The 19127-nt window shown below is 28.6% G+C and overlaps 1 protein-coding gene across 1 annotated transcript; it reads right to left on the reverse strand.

Annotated features, from left to right (window-relative positions):
* Nucleotides 1–1160: 1160 nt before the first annotated feature.
* Nucleotides 1161–10442, reverse strand: LOC111026368 (E3 ubiquitin-protein ligase CBL-B). Its single transcript, XM_022304434.1, has 6 exons — nucleotides 9453–10442; nucleotides 5315–5461; nucleotides 5111–5242; nucleotides 4112–4249; nucleotides 3649–3868; nucleotides 1161–3539 (listed from the first exon to the last, which is right to left on the reverse strand). Exons 1-6 carry the CDS (start codon nucleotides 10013–10015, stop codon nucleotides 3363–3365), a joined length of 1377 nt encoding a protein of 458 aa, XP_022160126.1. The 5' UTR covers nucleotides 10016–10442; the 3' UTR covers nucleotides 1161–3362.
* Between the last annotated feature and the right edge of the window lie 8685 nt (nucleotides 10443–19127).

A 19127-nucleotide genomic window follows, 5' to 3' on the forward strand; every position in this document is an offset into this window, starting at 1 on the left:
CTGGGTCAACCGATCTACAACTATTCGACCGACAAGACAATCAACCGACAGTGTCAATCGGTCGACAACCAAAATAACGACAAGATATTTAATTTATATTATTATTTTAAAAATCTGCGCATAATGTATATTATTGACTATGATAATAATACATTTTTTTTGTAAAAATGTACAATAATAACTAATAATATTAAATAATGATAAAAATCTTCTTATAATAAATAGTAATGGCTAATTAAATATAATTTAACCGGAAACTTATGTCATAGATTGCTGAACATTTTGAAAATTGGCACATGTGACATGTCTCTTTTATTTAATAAAATGAAAACAAAATTGAATGCGGTTCACACCGAAAATATTGGAGATTAGAACGTAATAGAAATACATTTTTAAAATAAGAAAATAAATACCTTGCCAGTACTTTGGTCGTCGGTTGATTGATTGTCTTGTCGGTATTTTAGTTATCAGTCGATTGTCCACCTTCCAATTTTTATACTAACAGAGCTAAATATGATATGCTGAGTGTAAATTTCTTATATTACGCACTTGTAAAACGGAGACAACGAATATCTATGTAGCGTTCTCTTAAGCTTTATTTTTATTAATTACCTGCAGGGTATATTTTGAACACTATAATAAATTATTATTATTATTATTATTATAAATAATTCGGTGAATGTGAATATATTTATTGAAATATATCAATTAAAAATAGTATAATATGTAAGAGTTAACCTTTAACAACTTGAATTTTCGGTTAGTTACAGAGTTGTTTTACTCAACACCACTCAGTGGCGGAGTGAATTGCTATTTTATGAGGCAGCTACCTCATGCAAAAGTGGGAGTGGGTACCCCAATGACTCCAGTCTTCAAGACTTAGATGGCTAGACAAGTTTATAATTTATACTCTCATAGTTACATACAATCTACGCTTAAAATGTGTGAAAAAATAAGTGTAAAATGTGAAAAAAATAATGTGTGGGTAGGTACTTATTTAAGGTAGTTACTGCATGGGAAAAAAAGTTCACGCCGCCACTGACACAACTTAGGTTACGTCTTACTTACTGCTATAGATAGGGGATGAAGTATATTGAGCAGATTGATTCAAAACACAATACAACAATTATGAAATTGCCATGTATAATAATAATTACACATTTAATAATTAGCTATTTGGTTTATTTACAAATAAAAAAAATATATAATATGTTACAAAAATTACGATAGCAGTACAAACTAAAGTGAATATGAATAAAATAAATACTAAAATACAGAATATATATACGTATTGCTTATAATTTACACCTAACACAAATTATGTGGTTTATTTTGACGTACACCGATTAATTTTATTTACTTTACTCAAGCTCAAAGATCATTACAATATGAAATCACACATGTTTTTTTCTTGACATACAATAAAAATTAAAAATAAAATAATAATAATAAAAATAATTGTCAATTGGCCACAATGGGCAATAAAAAATATAATAATCAACAATTGTTCTACAACTAATAATAATAATAATAATAATATTGGAATTCATCTCTAGAAATTAATTCTTGCAGACTACATTACCCTGTATTCGTAACATTACAATAATATTTAAGGCCCCTAAAATAAAGGTTACTTTAGTTTGTTCACAAATAAATAGAGTTAATAATAATTGTCGTACATCTTATTGCCTTCATACTAATTTAAAATCTAAATGATAAAACTATAATATTATACAATATTTTTAATTTTAATGTATAGCTTTGCCATAGTTCAAAATTTAAACAGAACATTAATATTATATACATATATAGGTGTATGTTGGTACAATAACATGTACATTTGGTCAAAATAGAAATATTTGTATAAGTCATAAAGTATACAATATGTGTAAAGAAAATTAGTGAAAATCAAATTTTACTGAAACACGTTTAAAAAAATTCATGAAAATATTGGTTACCGTGTACAGTAGAGTAAAAACCATGATTGTTATAGAAATATTAGGTGAAATTCTTATAACAAAATGATACGTACATAGTTTTATATCGACAAAGATTTTGATTAACTTTATTAAAAATAAAGAAAATATCAATTACAAGACAAAATGAGTTCTATAAATTATATAACTACTAAACATTCTATAAAATCATCACATTATCAGAAGAGTGCTTATTGATTCCAACCAAATTGTGGTAGATTATCGAGAAAATGTACAACACTCAAACAACAATGAGACAATAATATAATACAAATTACAAATACATACAATTGTATGCAATAAAAAAATAGAAAATATCACTACGCGAGAAATGTTTAAGGTTTAATGTTTTAGATTTAAGAGATATGCATTTATATACCTATTATATCTATTATACCTATATATACATACATAGGATAAACGAAAAATACAAATTCTTAATTAGACTAGATTGCTTGGAGACTAGAAATCAACTTCTAAACATATAAGACCAATGAATAATAATACAATTGTTATATAAATCTACCATGAACCCAATGATTAAAAATCTTATCGAGCAAAATGCTGAAGTATTCATATTTATTTTAAGCTAGATCTATTATAAGTGCAATAATTATTATCTATGTTCTAGAAAGGATAACATAAATAGAAGCAAATAGTATAGTCAACAATCGATTGTCACATTATACAGCCATCTTTTTAAATACGTAAATTGTATATGAAAAATTACAATTAAAATAAAAAAATAGAATATTTATACTGAAAGAATAAAAATATATTAGTATTGCTGTTCTTATTGCAGAAATCTATTTAATTCTTAAAATGTTTAAAATGTATCAATACCAAATGATGTATCCATATAATACATTTAAAAAAAATGTATAAATCATATTAATACATACCAGTTAACAAAATAACAAATAAATAATAGTATGGAAATCGACTTCAAATCAAAGGGTTCAAAAAATAATGTTGGGCAAATTTATAAATATTGTAATAAATATAAAAAACACACAATCACATTGTATCTTAAAATGTAATCACTATACTCAATTGCATTATATCCTACTGTCATTGAATTGATTAAAAAATATAATTAATATATAAATTTTACTCTTCTTATTTTCTATCACATTTAATTTGAATAATATATTTGACATATCAGTTATCACATACGAAAAAATACACCTTATTGACAATACATATTGCCAATAGGAATTTTGTTAAGTTATATTTAAATCGAAATATTCAATGTACACATTGAAAAATGTCTACAAAGTGATATCACAGTAAAATAGTCTCAACGACTTTTTTCTTTAATTATTATTTATTACTATTATACTTTCCCTGCTGGAAAAATGTCGCCGATGACGACGACACTGTGTGTTATTTCACCACCTCATCATCTTCATCATCTTCTTCATCGTCAGAATGTTGCACTACGATGGGCATGATGGGAACACTTTTATATTTGACTCTCTTTGGGTCAAATGGGTCCACTACAACATGTTCTGTACCTTTGATCTCGGCCCGACAATACGGACAACCTTGGCCATCGGACTCCTAATAAAAAAAAACCAATAATATAATTATTAATTTAATGTAACCAGAATAGCACTATTAATTCAAATTCACTGGATATAGGTATAACGCACTGTATATAACGACTTACCATCCAAGAGTTTAAACATGGAGTGCACAAAAGATGACCACATGGCTCAATCCGAACGTCCTTGTCGTTTTCTGTGCATATTTTACATATTTGGAAAGTGGATCCCATTTCACAGTACATTTCGTATTGTTCGTGAGTAACTCTAATATGATTTTCCGGACTTTGTTCCACGGCATTTGATAGATCTGGATTTCCTTTTTGTCCATCCGGATAAAGATAACTGAAGAAAATTAAAACATTGTTTAATAAACAGTTTTTTTTACAAACACAAATTTTTAACAATATGGAAATAAAAGCCTTACAAAAGTTCAATCAAGACACAGTAAATAATAATACAAATACATTTAAAGTTTAATTCTATGGGTAAAAATAAGAAAATTTTTCAAACACAACACATTAAAAAATACAATTTATCTTGTAAATAATTAAAAACATATTTGTTCCTTTGTGGAAATCTACTTACAATCCTTCACGTGCACCATCTAATAATGCTTGACATAAAGATTTATTTTGAGGAATGGTCTGTAATATTTCACCTTCTGTTGTTACGTAACCAATAGCCCATTGCCCTAGCCGTGTGCAACTTAGACGGAATACGTAACTAATAACAAACCAATAAAATAATTAATAACTATGTATTAGTTTAATAACTTTAGTTATTCAAGTTTATTAACTTAAGAATAATAACTATTAAACTAGATGTATACTTTCAACAATAAATGTATGAAATACAAATAATCATTTTACTTTATTAAAATATCATTAAGATTGTGTACTGATTTTAACAATATTAACAACTAATTGTGTGTAGTATTTTTGTTTGAATTTAAAACTCAACACAACTTGGACTGATACATCTAACATTTTTTTTTTTTCATCTTATTTCTTACAGTTTTGGATATACAGTAGAAACTTGATTAACTGTCACTGTCAGAACCGAGACTATAGCGGTAAACAGAAAATTTTTCATATTTAACAATGTGTGTACATATTTTTATACAAACATACACACTAAACAAAATAATCCGTCATCTTCTTTTGTTTGACTTTGAAGCTTGAGCTTTTTGAGCGGTAATGTACCATATTTTATAGAACATTTTCTAGAAAGTCTACATAAGATTATAAATACAAACATTTTCTGAAATCAATTTTAAATTTTATTTTTTATGTTGAGGTGTATAGGTATAAAAATTTATTTGATTTTTTGAAACTAATACCTATAACCAATTATTTTAGAGATGGATACTGGTGCTCGGTAAAAAGTGAAACATTAAAAATCAATTATATGATTTATTTATTAAAGTATAAATGTATACTTATTAGTATTGTGTAATTTTATCTCATTATTATAAGTATTGAGTATCAAATTAAGCATTAACAACCAAACTAATAAAGTTTATTTATAGATAAAATCAATTAAAAGCATTAAATTATGTGTATAGTTACATATAAAATTACAAACCTCCCTGGTCGGGTGATAAATTTTTCTAGGCGAGCTTTAACTTCATCATATGTTAAAAATGCAACATATCCTGGATGTGTAACAGCTAATATTTTCCAGTTTCTCAATAAAGTTGGCCAAGGTTGAAACAATCTAAACAATAATAAAATTTCTCAGTTGTAAATGTTATAAATAATAGATAGATTAACTAATTCATTAATTTACCTGGTAAAAACATCAAACTCAAAATTTGATATGTAATCATTACATGTTAAATCTATTGTTGATTTGAGCGCCATAGCTTCTAATCCACTAACAATTGGATGGACGTCATGAAGGGCACTACGAAATAGTTTCCAAGGAACTACAGTGCTATACAAAAAAAATAATAATTTATAATAATATATAAATCAGTTACATCACAATGATTTACTTTACTTATAAAATTAATGTAAAGATAGGCTAATACATTGGACAATCTTAACATAAACCGTAATAACACATTGTAAGCACGTACCAAAATAATAAAAAAAAATTTGCTTAAAATAAATACAAACAATTTAAACTAAAATAAATTTAAACATTTATTATCATTTCAAGTTGACAAAATATATATTACATTAATTTTTAAATGTTTTATGTAAAATATTTAAAAAAATGTGCAGTTTTTTAAAAATACATTATTAAAAATGTAGAGCTTATTATTTATATTGCTATATTTGAAAACAAAATAAATCATTTGAATATTACATACAATAAAACAAACTATTATTTACATGAAACATTAATCATTGCTATCAAATTTTTAATGGGAGATCTAAAACATTACAAAATCAGTTATTTAAAATATAAGTCAGTACCTACAAATGCTTATAAAACAAACAGGTTAAGATAAATGAAGATTTTTTTTATTACTTATGAAAATCCTATTAAAACATAACATTTTTTTAATAACTTTGAAATTTATTTTTGATTTTATAATTTTAAAATGGTTCTTAATAATTTTATTTATTTTTTGAGAATCAATGTCTCATATACAAAATAATATTAATAGCAAACTATAATTTGAAATATGGAAATCCACCAATTATTTTGTAAGCTCTTTTATTTTAAGCAACTACTATAGTTAGAGAATGTTCAGAGAACTCAATTTATCAAATAAAACATTACACGGAAAATAAATATATTGATAACAATAGTATCCATTATATCAGTTTTATGGCATACGGACTTTAGGTATTTAAAATATTTTTAGAATGCAGAGCATGGTGTGTTTGTTTTTTTGGACCATGCAGATATACGGTACATAAGGAGTTACAGATTCACAAAATATTTTTATTCATGCGGATCTATGGTCCACCAAAAATTAAATCTAACAAGTATTGTTAGTCAAAATATTTTATATTTTTATTTTGAATCAAAGCTGTACTTTATTAGTTTACTAAGCATTTTATTTTTTTCGTTAAGTTTAATTATGAACTTACAATTACCTATATATTAAATTAAAAATATTCATGATTTTTGAAACCTTTTGAAATTTGTGATATTGAATAATATAAATACATTATTATACTATCTATATTTGTGTAATACCTATAAATATTAATTAAAAGGTCTTCAAATTTAAATTTAAAAATTCAAATTCACCTTTCTCATGTAAAACTGGTTTAATTTACAACTTTTTACTGAGCTTTTAACTTAAGTTTGATATAAAAATGCGAAATTTTTTCCAAGTGGAATATAAAACACATATTAATGAATTTAAGACAATTATTCAAAATTTAGTAGTTAAGATGATTTTGTCTTGTTTTAATAAATATAGGTAGGTACTTTATTATTTTTTTAGTATACAGAAACATGGTTCATGATTTCTGTATAAGCCTGATACTGATAAAAATAAAAAAGGTATAGATTTATGCTACTTGTTTTTTTAGAAAAATAGTTCAACAAATATTTTTAAATAAAAGATACCCAAATTAGTCACCAAATTGTAGAGGTTAAACATTGTTAAATATGTTCACTCTAAGTAGTTACCTATTTTTATAATGATACTTATACTTGCCTTGTCTAATTTTTGTATAACTAAAAACAACATTTTTCCAAACAGTCAAAAGCCAGATTAAAAGTGGTAAGCTATTAACTTTTTAATTCTAAATGTATTATATTCTTCTTATTTTTTTACACTTTTTATCAATACCTATACTTATACATTTAAGTTAGCATGCAATGTCTACAATAAATTATTACATGAAATAATGCACGACCACTGTCAACATTGAAAGATATTAATATTTGACTAAATGTAACTAAATATCTGGTGGTCATTTGTTTTAGGATTTTTCAGCACTACAGATTTGATAAGTTATGTTTCCAACATGATACAGAATTTTTTTGGGGACAGAATATTATCTTTGTTGGGTTTTCATTACAATAATAATGATCCTAAGAATCAAAAAATCTTTTATCGATTGAATTATTTTTTATTTACGAAAACCCCGAGAATGGTTCTACCTAAGTTATTTCATTAATAAAGTCGTATAACAGACACTTTATTTTACTTAAAAACATTAACTGTGTCAATTCAGATACCTTACAATAATATGTAAGACAAAAATTATAAATATTATCTTATAACATTAACATGTGTTAACAATGAACACTAATATTAAAATGTATATATGTTCTTGGAGTGAAATCACAATTATTTTTTATTAGCTCTACCTATAGGAAAATAACATATTATACGTCAACATCAGTCTACAATGGTCGATTTTGACTGATTTTTTTGTATTATTCCATACTTCATACTTTTTTATTAATTGTATTAATGTACCAACCTAAAATATTGAATAGTATTTAATAATTAACATTGAGACATGTTACAACAGGTTACAACATGTCCTACATTGAATACTACATAGAAGCATTTTATTATTCTAACATGACAAGCTATTGATATAATGCAAAATGTACCCATGACTTATAAGATATTCATATTTTATACCTACCTATTTAGGTGAGTATATATCAGTACATATGTTACGGGCAAAGTGGAAAATTCGGACAATGTATACAATGCCCGAGGTATATTGGGCAATGTAAATTGTGAAGTATTTATACAAATAATCTGCATAATATTATTATACCTAATCAATGATATTATATACTAATTTAATTATACTTGTTTATATGGTTATTTTTATAAGAGTATTACAATTTTTTTTAAAAAAATTACATTTTAAATGTATTTAAAGGTAATGAAATAAAATATTATGTGCATAATGTTCAGTTATATGATATTATACATGAAGTTCATTTGTCAATTGGACATGGAGGTAGAAATATAATGGAACACGAGATTAATAAAAAGTACAAAAATATAACAAGAGATGTAATAATGTTATACTTAAATAATTGCGAATCGTGTAAAAAAAAGGGAAGTACAGCTAAAAAAGGGTTGGTTGTAAACCCAATCACATCTTTTGAAATGAATTCTCGCTGTCAAATTGACTTGATCGACATGCAAGCACAATCAGATGGCGATTATAAGTTTATATTAGTTTATCAGGATCATCTAACAAAATATATTATGCAGATTTTTTGTATAAATACTTCACAATTTACATTACCCAATATACCTCGGACATTGTATACAATACCCGGTCACTGTATACAATGCCCGGGCATTGTATACATTGTCCAAATTTTCCACTTTGCCCGTAACATATACGAGTAGCAACCTACCTACTCATTAAAAACATATTAAACAATCTAAACATACCTTAGAACACAACTACATTCAGAGCTACACTTTAACAACTAATATTGGTACGTAAAAGGTTTATATATACTATTTTCTGTTTTGTCAGATAAATAAAATTTTTGTTATTTGTAAGTACAACAATCATATTTTTGATTTTTGTTAAATTTTTGAATTTTAAAGTTGTTAGTTGAGGGAAATAAATCACTTATCAGCAACACTTTCATCCGTATATAAATTTAAAATTTATAGTACAAATATGAGAAGGTAGGTAGGTACCATATATTATGGCTTTATAAAAACTAAAATGCTTAGTTTCAGAAAATGAGTTAATATTTAAATTTTAAAAGACCGTGAAAATACCTGGCATTAAAAATACTGCACAGAATACTTCTTACACATGGTTAAAAGTATTTTATGATTTAAACACTACCTATATATTATTGTATTGATATTATTGTAAAATTATTATAGGTAGGTAATTATAAATTAAAATCACTACCATTATCATAAAAATTTTGCTCTACATTTTTCTAACATTAACCTTTTCATTATTGGCAGTGAATGATTTAAAAGTTATGTAATGGTACATTAGTATCTTACCTCATTCCAAAGTTAGATCTCCAAAATTCTGCAGCATCACTTTTCGTTATCCTAAACTTATCACCAGCAAATCTATGATTTGGAAATAACGCTTTGAGCTCACTGAGCATATGGCTGAACACTAAACTCAATTTGGTCAAATTTCTCCTATAATGTGAATTTTCATCATACATTTTTTCCTTGCCCTCTTTGAACAATTTTATGGCTTGTTTGCATTTTCGTATCACATTCAAAATGAAGACATTGAAATGCTCATTATTGTACAGCTCTGAAAGGTCATTTTCATACTGTGTATAAATGAACCTGAGCCGCTGATAGGTGTCTGGCAGTATATCAAGTATGAACGGTGGTGAGTTCTTCAGGTTCATCTTGGAATGTTGACACAGTTTCACAACCTTGTCCATTAGTTTCCATGTCTTCTCTAGTGTGCGCTTATCAATGGATGCTTTTGGTGATGTAATGGCTTCGGCAAAGGCACCATGTAATTTCATCAATATCGAAGCCAGGTTCCTAGGCTGTATCATTCGGTTTGTACTCGATGACATCATGACGTGCAAACACATCAATAGCTACGGGCACCGAGCGATGGATCACGGCTAGTGACGGTCACCGGACCGGCGTCACTGGCCCGGCATACGCATCATGTCGTCCGACGACACGGCGAGACGTAACGTCGGTCGTCGATCAGCCACCAAACTAGTCGGCACAAAAATTGTTGGTGTCGCACTTTCTACACTCAGCTACAGTGACACGAACAGCAGACTACCATGGTGGCGATTTGACGGATAAGACCGCCAACGCGAAATTATGAAAACGACGAAATCGGAGAAGATTCGATCCGCGATAACTCGAACAATGCCCGCACCGTTTCATTTACACATCGACATCGTCGCGAGAAATTAATAATTAATATTAATATATTTTACGTTATTATTATTATTATTATTATTATTTATTGTGTCTGATGTATTGGATACGGAGAAACGCGTATCGTTATCAGTGAGTTGGAGTGAGAGAATGTGCAAAAGAGGAAGTGGGCAATTATTATTATCATTCGACACGGAAATGAAAAAATATCCAAGGTTTTCGGTCGACCGACGTGTGGTGCGGAACGTTTCGCGTGATACTGGAACGGTGCACAACTCCGTACCTACGCCTGTGACACAGTTGTTGTACAACACCACTAATTATTGCTCCCGGACGGCACGACTCTACTGCTTCTGTCTGGTCCGTTCTCCGCGTCACCGCACTCCGTCATAATACTCGTATAGTACTACAGTCATAATCGGCATACGGCGGCGGAGGCGGCATGACGTGTCACCGTTGTGCGGACAGAATGGCAGACCATGATGGGAGTGAAACTTTTTTATTTCTCGTACCTATTACGTTTTATGGTATTTTCTGGTTTGTGTCGTACGACGCGACGTGGCGGCTCACCAGTCACGTGCACTACGAATTATTGTAGGTACGTAAATTAGTTTAGGCGCCACACAAAAAATGAATATAATAATAATATACCTACCTAATACTGTATTATGGCATAATATACTGTATAATATTATGCTCTTCGCCGTTTGGCGCACTGTGTGGCCGTTAAGTTGTGCAGTGTACCATGTATTCCTGTGGCCAGTATCCAGTCTTGTTAAGTATTAATAAATACTTGTATTTAAATGTTTTTCCAGTATTTCAAATACTTTTTAACAAGTATATTTTAAATACTTTCAAAATACTTCAGTTTGTATCCATATAGATAATAAAATGTTCTTTTTTCCGAATTAAAAACATATAATACTGTACTAATGTATTAATTTCTAATACTCAAACAAATTATTTTAATAGCAATAGATACTATTATAAACACAAACCGTTACTAATATAGGATGACAGACCGCCTTAGTTCAGAATCGTTTATCGTATACAATGATTTATCATCGAATTCAATTATAACACATCCATTATTATAATGATATGCTCAACAATTACTATAGCGATACCCACTATTGTCACCATTTTTTTTTACTATAAATGTATTCGAAATTAGTTGAATTAAACGTAACTCGAATATAGGCTTAATATTTTTTTACGACAATTATTAAGTTTGGTCGTATTCATATTTTAAGAAAAACTTCGCAAAACTTGAATAGTTCATTAACCGGGTGATTTAAAACAGAAAATGATTTAATAAAAACCTAGTTGAATGATATCTACGTCAGTCTTCAGACATGTCATAGGTTCAAAGTATTACATCAAAGTACTACATCTCAAAGTATTAACTGGATGTCAAAATATTGAATAGTTTACTATGTGGGCTGCACATAAAAATTATAAATATAAAACTAACAATAAAACTTATTCGATTACAGTTTATCTGAAGATAAAACAGAAAAGTAACATAATTACGTAAACTCAAACATAATAATTATGACACGGAATGAAAATTGTATAACTCTTAATTTTCTTGGAAATTTAATTGTCAGTTAGTATTAGTAGCTTTTGGCCATACAAAATAGGGCTGCATGTTTGACATATGCCTGATTTACGTAATTATGTTGAACAGATTGATTCTATCAATTTAATCAAAACTATAATTATGTAAATGAAGTGTATGATAGATTTTCTAGATCACGCAATGTTATATTTTTTAATATTTCAGAGAGCCATGACAATAAATAGTGACAACTGACTCGTCAGTTTAAAAATGTATTCTCTACTATATATTAATATGAAAATTAATTTATCAACTAAGAGTATGCAGCACTTCTGTAGGTACTCCTTCGTCCAATAATCGACTGTTATTCATTAGTCTCAGTAATAATTCAGAAGTCATTACTTTATTAAAATCAAGATCAAAATTACGTAGGTACTATGAATAAGTATGAGCTGACATGGATGAATGCTGACCGGGCTATACGTCAGTGTGAGCACAATTAAACGATTTTGAACCAGGACCTTTAACAGAATTCATAAGAGAGAATTTAGAGAGGGAATATTAATGAAACACTATCACTCTTTCAAAAAAAAAAAACATATTAAGTCCGGCCACTGCAATGAAAAAAATATAATATTAGTTATACTTAAGTCGTTTATGAATTAATAACATAAATATTAAATACTGACTACCTACATAGTAATAGATAGTGTAAGAATAAAACTCTGTTTATAAAATCGTCCTAAGCGGCATGGATTAAGATACAATATTTCGTTATTTAATGTAAATTATTTTGTAAGTACTAGTTATCCTTATCCAGGAATATCTAGGATAATGAATTATGCTTTGATAAATTTAATATATTTCGTGTAGTATTTAAGTAGTTACTAGTTCGTAAAATTTGTACAGTACAAAGCATATGTTAGTGGTACTTGTAGGCAATTATACGCTTGTTAAAATTGGCATCCAGGGCCGCATAGACCCGGTGAGTTACCGAGTTCAACTCGGTGGGCCGCTTAACATTTGGACCAGCTTAGTAGTATATGGCCGAAGATATTTGAATATCCCAAAGGCCCAAACTCTGTATACAATAAAATATGAATATTAAATACTCCACAGACCACAGTTAACAACCCATGCTATAAAGTATTAAAAGAATATAATCATATAAATAATTGATAGTACAATAAGTTACTATTTACATGTATATTATACTTATTTTAGGTTCTGAGCGGAGCGTTGAATGTATTGATTTTACAATGATGTGTATTTTTATACTTATTTTTTTTTGTGTGTGTGTCTGCCCTCATGGTTTCTTGCAGTAAAAGTGATTTGATTTTCTTCAACAGCAACTTATCTGGTAGAAAAGTGAATCTAGTTGGTGGGTTCAGAAAGTCAAAATTTAAAATTCCCAATAGTTTTCAAAAGCAATAGAAAAACCAACAAAAAATTAAGGAAAAACGAGAATTTTTATGCAAAACCAGTTTTTGAAAAAATCGATTTTAGTTTTTAGTGTAACTATAAAGAAATTACCATAGATACATGACATTTTCACTGAATATTTGTGTTCGCATTTTTTCTATACACCATACAATTTTCAAAATATTTTGACTTGTGTTGAACTGTTTGTATAGGCATATGAAATTTTCAATAATTATTTAATTTTTTTAAACTTAAGCCGATAAAAAAAAATTTCGCCACGTCAAAAAATTTGTAAATGTAAAACAAGGTTCCTTGTAAGTTGTTGTTAATGGAAATTTAAAACAAAGTTGAGCGTAAATCCATAATAATTTTTTATGAGCGTTTAAACTTAGAACTTTGACAAAATTCGTAAGAATACGAAAATAAGCAAATAATATTTAGTTAGAAATTCAAAAAAATTTTTTTTTTATATCTAAGATTCTAAGAAAATTTAATACAAGATTTCTTACAAGTTGGTCTACCTTTAACAAAAAAAAAATTCTACCGGAAAGTCAAATTAAATTTTTATGATCGTTTGAAGTTGAAATATTTATATTTTATAACATTGGATATTCATTCGATTTGCCTTGTAGCGATTTTCTTATTTTGATGTAATTCAAAAACGAATTACTGTAGACATTAGAAATTTACACTAATAATGTTTATTTCGTCAATTCATATACTTGATAAAATTTTCAAAATATTTTGACTCGTTTTATGCTATTGACGGATATTTTCATTTTTCATTTTTTTTTTATAGATGTCAATAAAATGTTATTGGTTGGTCAAAAAGCATGAAAATTTAACACAAGACTTGATATACCTACTGTTACAATAGAATTTGAAAAATATTTAAATACATAGGCACAATTTTTTTTATAAGCATTTAAAGTTCAAATGTTGACAACATTTATAAAATTGAAAATTGAAAATGATTTTGTAGTTGAAAATATATAAAATTTTCAATTTTTATAGCTAAGCCGCTTAGGATTGAAAATTTAAAACAAGGTTCCGCTTAAGTAGTTTTTTTCGTAACTAAGAAATCTAAAAAATATATGAGTAGGTTACAGTTATTTTTTACAGACATTTTAAGTTCAAATTTGGACAAAATTACATATTAAGTATTAACACAAAGAATAATAGTTATCATTTTGTTGTAATTCGGTTCCAAAATAGCTCATTTTTACATTGGTATATTTAATATTTTTCCAGCATCACTGGTAATCTAAGAATAATTTTAATTCTACCTATACCATATCGATATCAATAATAAGTAATTGCAATATAAAACATCCTAGAGTGTTGCTCAAAATCGTTTTTCATGTACGATTTGTTATTGAATTCAAATTTAATACCATCCATTACTGCGACCGCTTAGACACCTAGTGTACAACAGAATGACATCCACTTACCAGCTTATTATTTATTTTATTATCGCGATTGACGATTATAAATCTACGGGTTTTCCATTATTATCGGCTAATACAAGTAACGACTAACAGCACTCACACATAAATGAATAATGATACATAGTACACACGCTTCATGAAATATATTTTTATTTTTTTTATTTTTTAGTAGAATATATACAATCTGTTAATAGATTTTTTACAATTAGAATATGAGCTAAGTATTAATAATTTGACATGAGTTACTTCATTACTTGATAAAAGGAGTACCCCAGCGGCTACACTTTACATGATTAAAGTGTAATATAAAAATCAACTAAGTTTAGGCAATTAAGATACAAGATTTAAAGCTAAAGCATTTATTGATGAACTTTTAAAATTTGAAACAATACTAACTGCTCATATTTGTTTATAAATATTTATTACTACTTCACCTGTATCAATTTATTTACAATGCAAAGAAATTTTTGTGATTCAAGCATATACAATGGCAATATATTCTATTAGTTTTCTAAGTGAAGAATCCAAAAATGTTGATGAAGTAGTAGATAATACAAATTCACTATCGACTGGGCCATTGATGAATTTATTAAAAACAATATGGACTATACAGTTGAAAATTGTCTTCCGGAAAAAGGTTTAGAAAAAAAGTCTATGTCTGGTGAAAAAACACTAGAAAATTCCACCACCACTCATTGTAAAACTCAGGTATTTAATCTGGTATACGATCATGTAGTATCAACTTTAAATACCTAATTGTTTTGTAAGTCATAGTGATTTGTATACAGAAGTATCACTTTTGGATCCAAGTTATTTTAAGGAGAACTTGCCAGAGACTACCTTTAGCTGGATGAGTTCAAAACTAGCACATTTCAATTCAGAAATCACTGCAGGTAAATTACATTCTGAGATGCAAGATTTTATTAGAAAATGGCCCAAACTTACACTTATCGATGTGTAAATTGAAGACAGTAACCATAATATTGATGAAGACGCCGTAATTGAAAATGTCGATCAAGATAGATATGGTAAATGCATTGGTAAAAAATCTTGCCAAAATGCCATAGGTTGTTGCTATAAAATATTGTAAAAATATAATTTACATTCATCTGCATATAACTCTGTACATTTAATGTATACATTTGTATTAACGTTATCATGTACACAAGTATGGTGTGAAACTACATTTTCTAAATTAAAATATGTATTAAATCGACTTGGAAACTATTTGTCTCAATCAAAATTGGAAACATTCTTAATTATGTTCGTAGAGAAAGATGATTTGATTTCTTTAGACAATAAAAGTATCATTGATAAAGTGTAAACAAAAAGTTCTCAACTGTCAGACACTTAATTTTTAAATTAATATTTATTAATTATTGTATGTTAGATAAGTTTCCAAAATTACTAGTATGATAAGGTTTTTTTATGTTCCTATAACATATTTATATATATATAAATATATATACTTATTATTTATCTATGTCAACTGCTTAATATAATATGTATAATTTATATTGTATTTTGTATGATCAAGGCTTCATCTGGTGAATCCCCCCCCCCCCCCCAAAATTTTTCGTGTTATATTATGTGGTAGTGAAATAAATACGTATAAATATATTAAAAACTAAAATAAAAAACATTGTAACTAATACTAAGCAGCTTAACCACCCCCCCCCCCTCCCCCAATTAATGTCCATTTACTTGTATATAATGTGATTATTATAATATGATAGCTATTAATGCCTTTTTTTTTTTGGAAAATTGGCCGTTTACTTTTTTAGGGCCTGTTAAAATTGTAAAACTTGGTGGGCCGATACCTTGCATATCCTGCTCTGTTGACATCTACACTAAACTTCGTCATTTTTATAAATTAATAATGAATACGGTTTATATTTTGATGTTTAACACAAATTAAATCTAAAAGTTAAATTTTATAATAGTATTTTTATGACTTCTGGAATACTTAGATTCCGTTTATAGTAGGTAGGTTTATAAGTATATTTATTTAACAACTGATATAAATGGACTAATGATCATGATTGAATAATTAAATACTATTTACTCATGATGAATATAACTTATTAATTTAATATTATAAATTTAGAAGGAGTCCGCCGTGGATAGCCGTCACGTGCACATGTGTTCCGTAATGAGATACCAACGTAGTCTAAGTACCACCGATCCGTGCATACTACTCTCAGCTTCCGAGAGGTCCAAACCTCCGAGAAAAACTGACTATCAAGGAATTTTTAATTAACCTGTAAGAATTCACATAAGGTAATGCAATTACAACGTTACGTAACATCGTGCCTAGCGCGGCGCTATCCGCAGGCTTATCGCTACCTTATCTCCCGTCCCGGTCATGGTGAAAAGAGATGTAAGCAACTAATTAACCACATTATCAAACCACGCAAACCTACATTTATACGTATCACATTTATAACCATTTTATAATTATTCTAGCCAACGAAACAAAACAATTCCTAAAATTAAAATAAAAAATCACATAATAGTACCGGCCTCCACAGACCAAGATGATTTCCGCTCTCCCAGAACACCTCGAGGAAGCAAAAACAACACAAACAACACTCCGACCCAATCTCAATTTTCTTCTCCAAATCGATTTGCCGCACTTCGAGACTCAAACATTTTTGACTTAAACAACACAAACGGCACAGAAGAAACCGTTAACCTAACCGTTAAATTACTCAAACTCATAATGAATCCACAAACATGGACACATCAAATATACCTCCCAAAAAAGATCAGATACCTCCAACCTTCATTGCCAATCAAAAACTCGATTACAACACATTAATTAAAGCACTTATTAATCTCGTTGGATAAAACGGTTTTCATTGCAAATCCACTCAGAAACACACCAAAGTCCAAACCAACACCTCGGATGGCTTTCATCAAATAATTCACTTTTTGACTGCCCCCAAAAAACCACAATTTCACACCTACCAAACACAAAGTGAAAACCCCTTCAGACCTCCAACCATCTACATAATGTGAAGAAATAAAATCCTCCTTGGAAAACGTCAACCTTTCAATATTACAAGTAGTTAACATCAAACAGCGCCTCACAAAGAAACCTCTCCCTTTCTTCTTTGTAGACCTGGATAAGTACGAAAACTGCAAAACAATTTTCGACACCACATCCATTCTCCATCAATCGGCATTCCACAATTCACCAATTAAACAGGACTACAGATTCAATTGCATCAACATTGGAGAGAAAAAAAAATACTGTACAGCAGTTTTCCTCAATGTCACACAGGCCTTCGACCGTGTGTGGCACGATGGTGTCCTTTACAAACTAAAGAAAATCTACCACCCACGTTTTACCTATTTTTTAAATCATACCTTCACGAGCGCCAGTTCGCTGTACGATACCGCTCTTCTTTATCTGACAGCACCGAAATTCAAGCCGGAGTTCCCCAAGATGCAATTGCAGCCCCTCTGCTATTCAACATATTTATTTCGGACTAGCCTACTTCCACTAATACCTTTGTTGCAGAATACGCTGATGACAAAGCGATTATTTAAACTCTCGAAAATCTACTTACAGCTTCAATCATGCTTCAATAACATCACGCATAACTTTCACACTTTAACAAGGCATATGTCCTCAAACCACTTTCAACAACATCCAAATTCCCACTTCACTTACCACAAAATACCTTGGTGTTAACTGAGACAAAAGATAAACGTGGAATCACTATATTCACACCACCAAAATTGAGCTAAGCTCTAGCCTTCATTCTCTTAACTACTTCTTAAACTCTAAATCCAAACTCTCAATCAGTACCAAGCTAATCTTGTACAAAAGCCTACTAAAACCGATTTGAACTTATGGCATCCAAATTTGGAGTTAAGCAAAAAAATTCAACATTAATAAAATACAAGTTGTTCAAAATAAAACTCTTCGTTTAATCATAAGCGCACCTTTCTTTGTCTCGAATCACACCCTACACAATTACTTTAAACGACTATCAGTATTAGAAACCTCTTCATAAATAATATATATGATAATTAATAATTATGTATAAACAAAATTTCGAAAGTGCGGCTTCAGATATAAAAAAAAAAAATGGATCTAGATTTGTACCAATGAAAAAACTCAAAAGAAGTTAAAATTTGTATACACAATATATAGGCGCTAAGTATATGTGGCCCTAACAAATATATCCCGGTAAAAAAAGTAACTATCCGCCTATGTGTATATTAATAAAACTGTAACTCATTACCTTCAGCACAAGCAAAGCTTACATTAAGTAGATCATTTAATGTATGTACCTATTATATAAATATGTAATGTATATTATAATATATATTTTTAGTTTTTGCGGAATATTATGTCCTTAGGGA

This window comes from Myzus persicae, unplaced genomic scaffold (assembly GCF_001856785.1).
Source record: "Myzus persicae strain clone G006 unplaced genomic scaffold, MPER_G0061.0, whole genome shotgun sequence".
NCBI classification, from domain to species: Eukaryota; Metazoa; Arthropoda; class Insecta; order Hemiptera; family Aphididae; genus Myzus; species Myzus persicae.

Bases quoted from the DNA above. Each gene is read 5' to 3' on its own strand.
- LOC111026368 (XM_022304434.1), bottom strand. From the start codon at position 10,015: ATGTGTTTGCACGTCATGATGTCATCGAGTACAAACCGAATGATACAG. The intron at 3,869-4,111 runs GTAAGTAGATTT...AATTTTCTTCAG, and splicing joins GATGGTGCACGTGAAGGATT to TTATCTTTATCCGGATGGAC. The intron at 3,540-3,648 runs GTAAGTCGTTAT...TTTTTTTATTAG, and splicing joins CATGTTTAAACTCTTGGATG to GAGTCCGATGGCCAAGGTTG.